This window comes from Genypterus blacodes, unplaced genomic scaffold (assembly GCF_046128005.1).
Source record: "Genypterus blacodes isolate CSIRO-AG114 ecotype Tasmania unplaced genomic scaffold, CSIRO-AGI_Gbla_v1 ptg000118l_1, whole genome shotgun sequence".
Lineage (NCBI taxonomy): Eukaryota > Metazoa > Chordata > Actinopteri > Ophidiiformes > Ophidiidae > Genypterus > Genypterus blacodes.
In genome coordinates this window covers 2462501-2478731 of record NW_027466921.1, presented here as the reverse complement: position 1 = coordinate 2478731, position 16231 = coordinate 2462501, and the positions used below count along the sequence as shown (strand labels likewise).

Here is a 16231-nt window from a genome sequence, read left to right as displayed (position 1 = left end):
AAACAGGCCAGACCCAGCACATTCAAACTGCAGTGTTTCCTTATTTATTTCCTTATTGTTAAGTATTGCAATAGGGAAAACAGGTAAAAGCTTCCACCTGAGTGATGTTAGGTAATGTTTCGGTTCTGCCAGCTGTACCCAGAACTTCCCAGACCATCAGAGAATTCCGATCCTGGAGTAGAAAATCAAAAATGAAAGTGTCTCTAGCTGCCTGAACAGAAACAGTAAACGCACTGCAAGAATGAGCACCACAGTCCAAACAATAGAACAATAGACTTAGCTTCTGACTAATCGTTTTGAACATCTGTTACATCAATTTCAGAGAGCTCATTTGGCTGTCGTGAGCCCCACTGCAGCCTCAGTGGTCACTGCTGTTATTGTTGTTGTTGTTGATTCATTATTTAGGCGAGGGCTGAAAGCGTCACAGCTTTAAACATTCATCTGCACCAAGACCCGAAAAATGTCACCATCAATCACATCACCCTTCAATGTCAATCTGCTCTGCCTCTCTCTCCTTTCTCTCATTTATCTTCATCTCCCTTTCCCTCTCTATTGACTCGCTCCTCTCTCCTGACCTTCATTTTTGCCCTCCTCTTCCTCTCCATTTAGTCCAGTGTTTGACCTTTAGTCTCCCTTGATCTCTTTCTTGTCCTTTAGTGCCTTTCCTTCTCTTAGCCCTTATCTTTCTTCTTCTTACTCCCTCCATTCCTCACTCACCACCTTACTTTTCCTCCCTCTCCCTTTTTAAAATGGCCACTCTGCCTGACACCCTGCTAATACAAAGCCTAAATTCACATGTGTTCCCTTTGTTGTTCTCATTATTCATTGAATTAATTTCCCAATGCTTATCATAACAAAGCACAGTTGTAGGTGTTATCAGCCGTATCCGCTTTGATCTGCAGCAGGCTTTCATTTGCTGCTTCCATCGGGGAGTTCTCCTTCTTAACTCTCCATGGAGAATTCCCTTTGGTAAACGGGTTAAAGTTAGGCATCAATTCTGCAGCCGAGGGAACGGGAAACGATGAAAGGCGCCGATGGAAAGCCGAACAGCCGAGTGTAACACTGGTTGTTTTTTTCACAGTTAATTTTACAAAGACACCTTTGAAGAGCTTCAGTTTTAGAAGAGATCAAAGGTGACACTAAATATCTTGTAAACCTTGTTGTAGTCATGTTCATTTACAAAGGGTAAGTTAGTAAATGTTTGGGAATTCAACAAGAATACAACATTGAGATAGGCGCCCCAGAGACACATTTCACAGATCACTCAATGTATGGCTTCCTGTCAGGATGTAAATGTATGTGTCTTGGGTTGTCAGCCAAACAAAAGACTAAAGTGCTGGACACAAGTTGATCTCCGTACCTTCGTGAAATGAATTGCTGATTGTAGGTTAAGAAATCAATCTAAAAAATGTGGTGATGCTTCAAAAAAATGTCCAAGCTACAGTCCAAGTCCAGTCAACTTGAAGTTCTCGAGCCAAAACACTAAATCATTGCTATGGAAATATTCTCAGCCCTTTGCTGTCTGGGTCTGTCTCCTTTCCAGATGCCCCCTGTTCGGAGCTACAGGGCATGCTGTCTGGGCTGCTGCCTGACTCCCAGATCTCTGCCTCCTCCATGAGGGACATCCACGGCTCCATGGGGGCGGCCAGGCTGGTGGCCAGTCGCTCTGGCTGGTTCCCAAACCCTACGCAGCCCATTGCCGGGGAGGAGTGGCTACAGGTGCGTCACTTTGTTTGTTTATCTGGGGCCTAGCCATGGCAACAGTTTGGGGTTTGCTTTACTGCATCACAAAGCAAAATATTCATATCTCACCATTTTCTATGCATGTAACAGTTTGGAGTTTTGGTGTGTTGGACTTGACAGGGATCTGGAAAATTTAAAGTAATCTTTATTTATATTTGTTTTCTTCTCGTATGTGTTTATACTTAAGGTGGACCTTGGCATGCCAAAGACAGTGCGTGGTATCATTACCCAGGGTGCAAGAGGGCTGGAGGGAAGCACCAGCGCCGAGAACCGAGCGTTCGTCAGGAAGTACAAGCTGGCACACAGCCTGGCCGGCAAAGACTGGACCTTCATCACTGACATCAAAACAGGACTTGCCAAGGTAAGGGAGTTCAGGACACACACACACACACACACACACACACAGGCAAAAACCCATTTGCAAGAATATATACACTCCTGAGGCAAAGCCAAGTATTGGACCCCATTTTAGTTTGGGTCATTTCCAAAAAGTCAGTATAGAATAAAATCTATAAATTAGAACAAAAAGAAAGTTTCACATTTATTATATCTAATGTAACTCCGGGTTTGTAGCTTTTGGGGGCCCACTTAGCTAAGGGGGGGTCAAAGGTAAATGCCTACCTTGCCTCACAGTAAAGTCCTCCCCACTTCACTGTCACTCGTCACCTCTGTCCTCTCTGTCTTTGTCTCTCACCTTCGTCATTTTGAGGAAAAAGGCATTTCCTAAAGCCTCAGCTCTGCTAATAATTCACTTTAATCACCTCAGTCTCATTCTCTGTTTCTGTCTTTGCCCGATTCCACATCTCTCTCTCTCTCTCTCTCTCTCTCTCTCCCTCTCCCTTTCTCTCTCCCTCTGTCTCTTTCCTCATGGGTGTTAATTAAAAATGTCTTTCCCGCATCACCAGCCAGCACTGCCAGAAGTCCGGCTCACAGTGAGATGGAGCACTTTAAACTCTGTACTCTTTTTCTGAGCCCGCGTCTTAAAAAGGATTAATAGTACTACTGAGTATCTGGCGTCTCTCCTGACGGTAAAATCCTGTTCTCTCCCATCTGTCTGTCTTTTTAAATGGCCGCCCTGGGAAATTCGCCACGACTTTTTAAAAGATCCAGAAATCAGAAGACAGAAAGATTCGATTCATTCAGCCCACAAAGGCTCAGTGTTTAGTCAGGATTCAACCCGTAATCAATCAAACTGCCAGCAGCCTCAAATATATTTTTTGGTAGAAAATCCAAGCAAACACACACAGGAGTTACCAACAGATTTGGACAAAAATTTGTGCAAGGGTGGGACATCATCCAGCTAAGAACCCATTAAAGAGCGCTGCTGATCTGGAGCCAAATGCATATTTGGAGTTCTACAAATGATTTCGTAACACTGTGAGTTAGGATATTTTCTTCAAATATGAACAAAAAGAACGCAAATCCATCCAATAATATACTACGAATAGACGCAGTTCAGTTCATGGAATTGCTGTACAATAACAAATCAGGCTTTTGTCAAGTACATTTTTAGAACGAGACACATTTGGCCTCGACTTGTCAGGGCCATATGTGTTGTGTGATCCAGTTGTTTTTGACTTGCTGTCTTTGTACACAATAACAAAGCTGTAAGCTGCCAGTAGGGAGAGGGGTGAAAAGTTTAACGGCCTACGCTATGTTCACGTCTCCCTCTGCTGTGTTCACGTCTACCTCTGCTGTGTTCACGTCTTCCTCAACTGTGTTCATGTCTTCCTCTAATGTGTTTGTGTGGCGGTCTCCAGCACAGCACAGGTGCCATCGCGCTCGCTCTGACATATGTCACAGAAGTCAAAAAAACACACAGCTCCAAGAAAGGACAGTGGTGTTTACAACACACATCTGTGGGTTACAGCAAAATGGGCAACTGAGCAAACATAGTGGATTTGTTTACAGAAAATATGGAATCAAATTATTGATACTTACTAAAATGGGGATGAGCAGCAGGATTGGATTTTTAAAGTGAACAAGTTTCACTCTCCTTTCTAGTGAAGCTTCCTATTCACAAGTTCCGATAGTGACTGAACGCACCACACACCAGTTTGACAAACAAAAGGCATAAATGTAGACGTGCTTATCCATGCTTCCTTCATCGAGGGGATACAAGCCAAACAACAAGAAAAGCAAGTCCAAAAATCTGTGTATTTTTAAAATAAAGCAAATTATTATTGGCATTCATCACCTGGCTCCATTTCGTTGCCATAGTGGATATGCAGCGAACACCAAAATAATACAAATAGAAGAACATGTGCTGTGATTGCGAACGATGAACATTTTTGCCGAATACTGAACGAGTGCCTGAAAGATTGAAGTGTGAAGGCCTGAGAGATGTCTGAATAGTTTTTGTGCATGAATAAATGAAGAAGTTACAAGCAGTTTGAGTGACAGCTAAAGCTCAAGTCCTTTGAAGCTGCTGTTTGTTTACAGACACCAGGTGCAGCCAATTAAGCCAGATAGACAGATAGATAGATAGATAGATAGATAGATAGATAGATAGGTAGGTAGGTAGGTAGGTAGGTAGGTAGGTAGGTAGATAGGTAGGTTGATTGATTGATTGATTGACATTACATCCCACCCTGTTCACCGCTGCATTCTCACTTTGCCTCCCCCTCAGATCTTCGAAGGGAACGGCCACTACGACACTCCGGAGGTGAGGAGGTTTGACGAGATCGTGGCTCAGTACATCCGCGTGTTTCCGGAAAGGTGGTCGCCCGCCGGGATAGGCATGAGGATGGAGGTGCTGGGCTGTGACCTGCCTGGTAAGAACGCACACACACACACACACGTACTCACCTCTCATACAGAAATATATGCAAACACACACGACTCCTCAGCATTACAGGCTTTGCACATCAAAATAGAGATTAAGACACTCATAGAGTCATTATCATCTTTAGAAAATGTCACACTCAAGACTAATTATCTTCCCATCGTGATGGAGAGCAAATCATACACAGTATATCACCCACAATTGTGTACTTGTGATAGATAATCCACGACCGCCTCACATGCAAAACGTGAACGTCCATGCAGATGAAAGGATTAATCTCTGCAATTGTGTGTGTCTGTGTGTGTGTTTCATGGCATTTAATCAGCGCATTAGCCTGTTTTTTTTACTTCAATTTGTTTGCTTTCATTTCCGCCCTTGTGAATCTAATGTAAATGTTTGTGTACGTTTAGTTTCTTACACAGAATCTGTGTCTGATGAACTTAATGGTTTTGCCCTATGGGAGGTATTTCATCATGTCTGGACCAGGATTAACATGTCTAGGTCATGAGACTTTAACTAATATTGGCCAGCTGTGCACTCATTCTGCTTCATACGGATCAAACTGGAGCTCGTCTGCAGTGAGCGATGAGATGCAGTCCACTACATTTTGGCCTCTATGATCCGTTACTGTTATTTCCTGTGGAATGTTACGAATCTATTAAAGCTGTAAAAAGCGTTTCCGTTGTAGTTTACGTCCCGTTTTCAAACATTTTGCTCGACAGTGCTACGCTGTAAAAGTCTGCCAGGGGTGATGAATGTACATCATTAGTGCATATGTCTCTTAATCGGGGACCATTTCTGTTTGACATTTATTACAGTATGTTAGTGTTGTACAGAGCTCGTTAGCTGGAGCGAGTAAATGACCCTCAGCTGCTCGCTCATATCAATTCTTAAGCAAACTTTTGTACAAAACTCCATCATTACTTGGTCATTAATGATCTACTACAAGATTTATCCAACTAGTGAAATACACACAATGGATACTTTGTCACTGTGGCTGTGGATGCTGAATATTTGATCATATTCTGTATGGATGAGGGCCAGAGAGTCCTCATTATGTTGCTAATCATGTGTTTGCACCTAAAATAGCAAATGCAGCTCACTTACGTTCTGTTTGCTTAACCGGAATAATAAGTCGGACTGTTTGAACACCAGGATTACGGTCAGTCTCCTCTCCTCTCCTCTCCTCTCCCCTCCTCTCCTCTCCTCTCCTCTCCTCTCCTCTCCTCTCCTCTCCTCTCCTCTCTTCCCCTCTCCTCTCCTCTCCTCTTTGCACTCTGGGTTGGTTGTGACATGTGAAAGGTGAAGACAAGAACAGGAAATGACACAAACCTGGTCCCTGTGGACAGGAAGTGGGCTGCTGGTTGCGATTGATGGGGAGAGAGAGAGAGGACCATGGGAACAGTATATCCTAGTTGTGTCAGGTCTAGCCAGCGTGCTTGCGATGATGAGGACAAAAGGTACAAAAGGCCTCTTCTGCTTACTCTGCTGGTCACAGGTTAAAATGGATTCATTAGGAATTTCTCAAGGCTAAAAAGACACAATATCAATATAGAAAAGGCCAAGAAAGCTTTAATTTTGTAAGACACAGACAAATATATAAGATCGACTTCCTGCTCAGGTTTGAGATGCTGCTGCTGAGTAACACGGAAGATTGAATAATGTGAACTCAGTGACCCGAATAGAAACTTTAAAGCACTCAGTGGTAAAAATGAAACCGTGCTGGAACTTTCAGCTGCACTTTTCATCCATAATTCAAATACTAGTACTGCATCTTGTAATTATAAACCTTTTATTACAGTATCTCCCACAAATACACTGAGCTGACCCACACAGCCACGCCCTAACTGAGACGATGACATGAGTGAAATGCAACTGGCAGCAAACAGACACAAGCTTTGACTTAAGGCTATTAAAGCTTATTGTTTACCCTAAAAAGATATCAGGCTTTCATAGTAAATCTCAATTACCATTCACTTTTATGACAATGATAATGACGAACAATAGAAACAATCATCCCAAACCATAAAGTGTGGACTGTTGCGTGTGTGTGCTTTCATAGCCTTGATCCCAGCACGGCTCAGCGTTCCTGCCTCACTGTCTCAGGCTGCCGGTCTGCGTGCCAGATGTTTGCCTTCTGGATGTAATCCATGCATTAGACATGATAACAGTGTTTTTCATTCCCCACTTTACTTTACACGACCGCCACGGCTACTGCAACTGCTACCAGCCCAGCAGTCGCACACGGCCGTGCGCACAGACACATTCTAAACCGCACTGGTTCATAACGAGTTGGTTTTAAACGTTAGTCGGGCTTTTTAATTGCCTCCAGGCTGAGCCGCGTCGGGTTAATAGCGGCGAGGAACGTTATGATCTCACAGGCTGCGGTTTGTGCAAGAAGTAACGACAATAGAACACAAAAGCACATTTTGATTGAACGTTTGGTCTGTCTGCTTTTGTCTCTCTGTCTGTGTGTGTGTATGTGTGCCTGTGTGTGTGTGTGTGAGAGAGTTGAAAGAGGAGATAAAATGCTCAACAGAGTGCATCAGCTTCAGTCCACTGAACACAGCTGTTTACACACAGTCACCGGTACACAACAATGCAAACATATCTAACTGTAGCGGAACTCACAAACACACACACACACACACACACACACACACACACACACAAACACACACAGACGCACAGATTTAGGGCTGCAAACAGGAGGAGAGATAAAAGCACTTTTCCATCTCCCCACAGGTAAAATGCTGTGTGGAGTTCTCAACACTAACAGTTCGGTTTAATCCGCTCCTGCACACTGGTTGGTTGAGTTAACAAATGGACTGACATTGGGGCTCGGCTATTGTTTACCAAACAAAAAGGAGCCTATTTCTTTTGAAAAGTGACACCCATGGCTTCTAACAGTTTGCGGTGTAGCGGGTTGCATTCCGGGTTTAGGTGCTGAGTTGATTTAGAGCTCACCCTGTGATCTCTCTGCTCAGGGAGGTCAAGGGGACGGAGATAATAAGAGGGCAGTGACGTCATGAAGTGATGAATAAGTAAAGATAGACGTCAAGTACACACACACGCACACATACAGGCAAACCAACAAGCATTGGTTACAGTAATAAACCATTCTCTTGTTAAGTAGCTGGTGTATCTTTGGTGACTCTTTGATCAGGACTCTCTTTGTCTTTACAGTACAGTACAGAGTTTCCTCAGACATACACAGTTATGAGTAATGTGATTCATTCATTACCTCATCCCAGTCAAAGGCTCTATAAGGTGAATCACAACCCTTTAACAAACAGCAGGAGGGGAGACATGTTTTTCCTGTGGACGCCCCGTGCTGTTTTCATGTACCGCACAGAGGAGCGACTGACCCGGCCTTGGGGCTGCGAAACAATTTCCACACACGGCAGACAATCCTCGCACCCAATTACAGCGAAGAAATCCCAAATCACAGATGCGAGGTTCTAGCAGGGCAACAATACTGTCATTTAGAATCTCATTACTGCTCCGAACCCACGATGAGGAAACAGAAACAAAAGCCAAAATGTTATTGCGGGGACTCATTTTAATCATCCACGCTAGCTATGGAGGCAACATGTAATTTAGGTCCCGTAACCCTGACTACGGGATGTGAACTGAGAGCTGCCAGGCTGCCAGTTTTGTTCACTTTTTAAATGACTGAGCTGTCTGAACATCTGCTGTGCTTTCATCTCTTTCAATCTACACCTAGATGTTGGCAGGCACACACACACACACACACAGTCCCACATACACACACACCAGGTTTGGCATAAAGGCGAGGGTTTGTGCTTGTGCTGTGTACATAAATGCTTCGTTTCAGCAGCAATGTGTTCTGGGTGGGGTTGTCGAGGGAAATGAAAGAGAGACACCAGCAAACGGAGAGAAAGAGAGGGAGAAACGGAGAGAGAGAAAGCGAGTTTGATCTCATGTGTTTCATGGCAGCGGAAACATATCATCAACCCTGTGTAGGGTTGAAGCTGCGGGTTGATGGCGGCCCTAAATGTTTCCCGAGGGGGGGAGCGTGTGTGAAACTCACATTCACGTGAACGTTGACTGAAGCTGCCGCATCCTATTTTTGTTATACTATAATTTGAGACATGTGGAGCAGTAAAACTGGCAATTTTCATGCATGATTTCAATTTATAGAACTGGGAACATGAATTTACTGAAGAATATTAAAGAGTGGTCTACGTGTTGCGCAATATAACTACAGGAGAGCAAAACCAAATGCAAAAAAATGATGATTTAGTCGCCAGCGTCTCTCATCGATTCAATATCAACTCCAGCAGAGAGAGTTTGGTGGAAAAACAGAAGCTATTTTTGAAACCCGAATTGTCTCCAAGGTCGTGGGAGAGAAATGCAGATGTTATTGCTTCGTACCGTGCAATAAAAGCACCGACCACCACCGGTAAACGTAGCGATTACCTCACGTCCCTGCGTAGCTCATTTACTGTCCAAATAGGGGCTTTTGGACACGTCTCACACTGCGATCCAGGCCTGCCAATTTTGATGGATGTCATCTGTGAATCACACAGTCTGCATCCTTTTTAAGTGTGTTTTTACAATTTCACAATTCTTCTAGACCCGAGGCCAATTTCCTTCAGAGTTCAGCTCAGTTTCAAACACAAACAAACACACACACACACACACACACACACACACACACACACACACACACACACACACACACACACACACTCACACACACTCTTCTGTAGTTGTAGCAGTAACCTGTGGGAAATGTTGTTTTGCGTTCTTGTTCTAGATCTCTGCAGAGGTGTTACATTGTTTCAGGTTTCCAGCTAATAGAGTCCAAGTGTTTGTGTCTGTGTGTGTGTGTGTGTGTGCGTGTGTGTTTTCCAGGTCCAACGTTCCTGATTGCTTTCACATGTGAGCCGTGGCTCCGTTCCAGTTACTTTCATGTGATTGGTGGGATGTGGTCTTAGTCACTCCTACGTATCTCTCTCCCTCTCTCCGCTGCTCCTCGTTCACCTCTCGTATCTCGCTCCACTTCCTATGCAAAGTTTACAGAAACCTAAGCTACGTTTACCAGTAATGGAAACTGTCAATACAATGACATGATGTCATCTCTCAGCCACCAACCACAATGCACTGTGTGAGTTTTTTGAGCGACACGGCAGCTTTAAAGATGCGACAAGCAGCCGTATGGCATTCACGCAAACTTGACCCTGCTCTCTTGTACTGAGGGGTATGAACACATGAGAGGGAACGGAAAATATTATAGTGGGGGCAGTGTGTGTGTGTGTGCGTGTGAATATCAGCTCCTACATTACCCTCTTCATCTCACCCCCTCCCCTCCCTTTCCCGTCGGAAGAATGGAATTATCCAAATCCCATGTCAAGGCCTATGTTTCCCCAACTACACACACACACACACACACACTTCACCTCACCTCTCACTTGTTCCTGCACTCTGCAAAATCTTCCTTTTCACCCCCCGCCCCCCCTTCAATTCTGTTTTTACCATTTCTGAAAGCCGATATCCTCTTTTCCGCATGCAGCAAATGTTTACAGCCGAGCCAAGCCGCAGAGCAGGTACTGTAAAGCTCGCAAACACGCCGGCGTTAATATGTAAACACACACTATTTATATCTTGGCTTCTAACGTTTTTCACAGGACACCAAACACTGTGGCAGACACACAGAGACAGACACAGAGCGCCCGGTTCATTTAGTTGATTTGTCTCCACTGCCGCCTGCCTGGGACGACCATGAATCAAACACACCCCTCCAAGAATTGAATTGTTAGTTTATGCCGCGAACAATTATGTTCAGTTCTGTCGTGGAGCAGTTGGTCCCTTCATCCTTCCTCTGCCTGGGCGTTTGTGATATTACACATGGAAACGCTTACGTCCAGACTTAGGTTTACTGCTGGTGTGTGTGTGTGTGTGTGTGTAAGTGGGTGTGTGTGTAAAAGATTGTTTGCTCAGTATAAATATTTAGGTTTGGCTCCCGCTCTTCTTCACAGTGTTCCTCAGATATGCTCTGTTTCGTCACCCCTCTTTATATTATATATCTCTCAGTATAGGAACTTTATGTGAACGAATCGGTCATTTTGATCGCAGAAACATTCCAAATGCTTTAAAGATGAGCTCAGTAACTCTAAGGCCTCGTTCTTGCTTTGTATTCCAATGTGATTCATCATCCATATAAGGAAAAACGCAGGTTAATGCACACAGGAAAGCGAATGGAATGCAATCTGATCCGTCAGACCATATATGATGATTGTTCTCGGGGTCAAAATGTTCCAGGTTTCAATGTGATACGTATATATGGGAAACATATAGGAGCTAAAATGAAGTGGGGAAGTTGGAACAATGCAGTGGAATCCAGATTCCCGTTTAAAGCAACTTAGCTTCATGGATCTTTACCGCGTTTTAACTTGTTTCCTTCGCTGTCCATCTCCAACATATTCTTTTTATCATCTTAGTTGTTGTCGCATGCAGCTTTACACTTGAGGCTACAATTACAATCATACTCCCTTGTGCTGCTTTGCTGCACAGCGGCCTAATGAGCAATTCCCTGTCAGTGGTTTCCCCCCGACTTAAACAGCTTCTCCCTCTGTAGCGCTGCATGCTAACCGTGCTTTAAGCTCTATTATTTGTGGCTTTTCTTAACTACTGTCATCTGCTCGGTCTCTCACCACCAACACACACACTCCTCTCATTGAGACGCAGTGTAGCACTCACCTTGATAACTGCATATTATAGGTGGTTTGCTGGACAATAGGCTAATTAGCAACTTGGCGCCTCAAGTTTCTTGTAAAGAAGAGAAACAGAACTTTCACACCGAATAGAGCCTCTAGAAAAAGTATTTGTGTTAAGTCCTGACTAATTATGATATCAGTACATTCAGCCTGTATTGTTCTTCAATCAAATTGCATCTATCTCATGTAAATAGGCCTGTTTTTTTCACTCTTCTGGGTTCAGCTAAGCTAGGTAGCCCAGATTTCCCCGTTCTCCAGCTCTTCCCAACACGTTCCCAGGTCAGCAGGCTTTATACAGTACATGTAATCCCTCCTGTCAGCTCTGTGATTTTGTCTTGGTTTGACGAGCCAAAATCATTTTACAAATTTATGGATTCATCCCTTGAACCCTGAAGTTTACATTTAGTGAACCTTTGCTTTGTTATTACTATTCATGTACGCTTCAATCAGTAGAGGATTGAGAAAAGCACATAACAAATAACATTTATTATTATTATGATGTTTGGCACTAAATCATATAATATATTTCAATGTTTATGGAGATTTATTGCCAAATCTGATCTTTTTTGACTGGAAATAAAACAGCAGTCTGTGGTTTTGCAGTACAGTAAGAAGTCTTTAACTACTTTATTGGTCGAGGTTCCTGTTATAAAGGACACACACATACACACACACACATACACACACTTACAGTCTACCATTTAGTCAATCAGTCAATCACTTAGTCATTACGCAGAGGAAATCCACACAGGCACACACACCATGTCATGTCATAATTTGAGTGGCAGTAACACTCTCTCTCTATGCCTCTCACACACACGCACACTCAAACGCACGCACGCACGCACGCACACACTATCAGTAGTCATTATTTAGGCTGACAGTGGTAGATTTATACCCGGAGCTCTTTCCATAATTGAACAGTTTTCCTTTCTCTCTTTCCGCCTCACCCTGCCCAGTCAGCAGCTTTACAATGAGCCCTGGGGCCTATGACAGTGTGTGTGGGTGTGGGTGTGGGTGTGGGTGTGTGTGCCGGTGTCTGTGCATGTGTGAAAGGGAAAGTGAGAGAGAGATTCACAGGCGATGGCTGTAACCAAGGCTGACCCACTGGCCGAACACAGGCGGAGGTGTTATTCACATCCCTGCCCTTCCTTCTGTTTAAAACAGGACTCAGTCTGCTGTCGTCCTCTTTCTTACTATTCCCCAAGCGACTCACTAAACACGCCGCTGCCTTACACCTGTCTGCCGGTCTGTGTAGCCCCTTTACAGCTTGGGGAACTGAACACGAATCTGGAAAAAGAAATTGATGGCAGAACACGATAATGAATACGCGACAAAGTTAGTAAAACATTTTTACAATTGGATGTTCTGCAGATACAGTACGTGCCAGGGAAACGGATGAGATCGGGGGGTGCGGATCAATGCAGGAAGATGCCACACTTAATATGTGTGTGTCCTCTGACCAACAATCAAGAGGTGCACTTGAATGCAGATCCATAGAGTAAAAGTGGATTTATATCAGGCCTTGGTGGAGGTATGAGCTCTCTGAGTGGCGTCGGATTTAATATTATTTCACTGACCTTTTTAGACGGAGCGATACGCGACGAGTGGAGAGGAGAAGTGATGGAACGAGGATGATGAAGAGGGTGTTGAAAGAGAGGGAAGGAGGCGGGAGATGAGGGGGTTGGGTGGCCGGGGGGCAAAAGGTGGAGACACGGAAAGCGGAATTGGACGAGACAGGTGGAGAGGAGACAGAGACGTTAATGTGAAGCCGAGCTGTGTGTGGTCACTAATTAGGAAAATGGTGCTGAGAGGTGGGAAGGGTTATGTTACCTTCCCTCTCTCTCTCTCTCTCTCTCTCTCTCTTTCTCTCTCTCTCTCTCTCTCTCGCTCTCTCTCTCGCTCTCTCTCTCTCTCTCTCGTCTCTCTTCATCCCCCTCCATACGGGGGGCTAATTACAGTGGTAAAGGGCAGCAAATTAATAGAGCTTAATGTCAGCAGCTGCAAGCTACTTATCCAAAGTTAATATGTAATTCTGTGTGAGTGTGTGTGTGTGTGTGTGTGTGTGTGTGGTGTGTCTGTGCGTGTCTGTGCATGCATGTTTTTTTGGATATGAGGACGGTGTACTTGCTTACATAATAATCCTACATACTTTCTCTATGACCAGGCTGTGTAAACAACTCAATAAATGTATGTACACACACACCCGCTCACAAAATAAACAGAGGAATGCAAGAAGATAAACACTACACGCCATCAATGCAATGCTATTAACAAATGTTAACAACCATCAAGAGTTCATACACGTACTGTTCAGAACCACACACACACACACACACGAAAACACGGATCATCAAGTGGTTCATGGAAACATCTCGGAGCAAACAAGACGTGAATCAAGAGGCTCTCAGAGTCACTGAGCCAGCGGTTGAAAGAGACGTAAAACAACAGAAGATGAAGTTACAGCTCAGAGAGGCATGGAGAGGTCGAGGAAGAGGAGCGAGGGATCTTGGGGGGAGGAAAGGCCCGAAGAGGGAAGAGAGGAGAGAGAGAGAGAGAGAGAGAGAGAGAGAGAGAGAGAGAGAGAGAGAGAGAGAGAGAGAGAGAGAGAGAGGCAGGGCGGGCGAAAGCAAAGACGGGAGGAAATCAGAATATGCCTCAAGGGGAGATGAGAGGGAGTGAAAGAGAGAGAGAGAGTGATGAAGAAGAAGACTGTGGTTGTGGTAAAACAGAAACAACATAAGATAGAGTTTCACTTCTGCGCTGTAGATGCAGAAAAATGGAGTGTTGTGAGTGTGTGTGTGTGTGTGTGTGTGTGTGTGGGGCGGGGAGGCCTTTGTGGTGTTGGTGGTTTTGCACAGAAGAACTGGAGCTGCCTCAGATTTACTGTGACAAATGGCAAGAAGAAAGAAAGAAACTGAAAAAAGATGGAGAGAAAGTTTCTGAGGAAAAATGTGTTGGGAACGTATACGTGACAGACTCGTGCCGCACAACTGTTCCTTTACGTCAACATACACACACATGCAGACACACATGCTCACTTAACCCCACACACGCACTCAGCGCTGGTTAAAAGAACCTTAACCAACAGAAGTTTGCTGCTAATAAAGACCAGATGGGTTTGGGGTTACCCTATCACTGACGTGTGTGTGGGTGTGGGTGTGTGTGTGTGTGTGACTCTATAATACACTGATCCCATGCTGCAGTGCACCAAGGTCAGTTTGAGTGCAGCATCTATCATCATAGCGTTGTGTGTCTCAGTCTGTGTCTCTGTCTGTGTGTGTATACGTGTGTGTGTGTGTGTGTGTGTGTGTGTGTGTGTGTGTGTGTGTGTGTGTGTGTGTGTGTGTGTGTGTGTGTGTGTGTGTGTGTGTGTGTGTATCCTCTTGAGACACTGATAAATGTGCAGTGAGTCAAAGCAGCGGTGTGGCACAGGCATCAGCTCTGTGCCAGCTAACCAACTCCTCACTCTGTCACTGCCTGCAAGTTTATTCATATTTAGAGTGCAGAGCCACGCAGCCACATTCAGACAAAACACACAAACACAACATTTCATCTCAGTGTCACATGAAAGCAACTGACCAATCACAGCCAAGCAATCTACCGGTACCATTTAAAATTAATGTTGATGGCAAAAGAAAGGATGCAGCAGGTTCTCTGGTTTGATGCTGATGTGACAAATGTTGACATTACTGCCCCCGGTGATTATTCGCAGTATTGCATCTCACAAATATGTCTTGACTATTGATGATACTCCCAGCAGCTGTTGTGTGTGTGTGTATGTGTGTTACTCTGTGTGTTATTGTAAGGAAACTCAAACAGAACTTGCTTGTATTCTATCCCTAAACATTTTTGTTTTGTTCTGTTTTTGTATTGATAGAAACTTCCACAGCACCTGACACAACCACGCCCACAGCCACGACCACACCACCCATAGTGGAACAGACCACCACTGCAATGAGATCTGGTAAGAGCACACACACACACACACACAGACTGCTTTCACTTCCGCTGGTGATGTCACTGCGCACCAGGTGGGCCTCTGGGCTTTGAAGACCTGTGGGGTTGGAGATCCCCAGAGTGAGGAGAGTGCTTCCACAATCGTTGGATCTCACAACATTTCTCAAGTGTGTGTTCCCGTGTTGTGTCCCGGACGCCCTTTGTTACATTTTTATTCCCCCCGCCCTTTGTTCGTCGTGTTTCCATTCCTTCCTGCGCTCACTTGACTTTCTCTCTCATTCAGTTTATCAAACCGTCTTCGCATCTTCCTTTCCTTTCCGTCTGAAATTCCAATTCTGTCTCTGTTATTGCGCTTCATGCATATTACATGAACAGCATTACCGAAGCGTCTAAATAAAAAGGAAATCTCTCTCAAAGCGCTATTAAATTGGAAACAGGGCCGGTAATAAGGGATGACACTCCGGTCTGATAATCAGCGGCATTTTAGTCAATACTGATATCAAACGTCTTATTCGTTTACTCAATCTCCCTCTCTGTCTCTCTTCCTCTCTTCCGTTGCAGCCACCACTCCGTCCCTGTCTGCCGTGTGCGACTTTGAGCAGAGTTTGTGCGGCTGGTCGGCCGATCCTCTGTCAGGGGTGAGCTGGTCACTGCACACGGCCAGCAGCAGTCCTAATGGACACGGAACACACGGGACCCATGGGAGCCAACTGGACCTGGCACTGGGATCAGACAGTAAGTATAGATGAGTTTGAGTCTCTCTCTCTCTCTCTCTTTTCCCCTCTCTCCCTCCCTCTCTTGATCTCTCTTGGTCTTTATCTCTCTCTACCCCTCTTACTCCCTTTCTCTCTCTGTACCTGTTTCTTCCTCTCTCTCTGTCTCTCTCTCTCTCTCTCACTCTCTCTTGGTCTCTGTTTCTCTCTCTCCCTCTCCCTCTCTCTTGCTCTCTCTCTCTCTCTACCCATCACTCCATCAGGCCCCCTCCCTCGCTTCATCCACC

The 16231-nt window shown here is 44.7% G+C and overlaps 1 protein-coding gene across 1 annotated transcript in view; it reads left to right on the top strand.

Annotated features, from left to right (window-relative positions):
- The window catches only part of nrp2b (neuropilin 2b), a gene marked incomplete at its 5' end in the record, with an annotated part of 60023 nt that overhangs the window by 24786 nt on the left and 19006 nt on the right, over positions 1–16231 (top strand). Inside the window, 5 exons of the mRNA XM_076162006.1 lie at positions 1544–1719; positions 1931–2104; positions 4373–4517; positions 15152–15238; positions 15793–15966. Coding sequence (XP_076018121.1) covers positions 1544–1719; positions 1931–2104; positions 4373–4517; positions 15152–15238; positions 15793–15966 — 756 coding nt within the window. The remainder of the gene's footprint in view (positions 1–1543; positions 1720–1930; positions 2105–4372; positions 4518–15151; positions 15239–15792; positions 15967–16231) is intronic.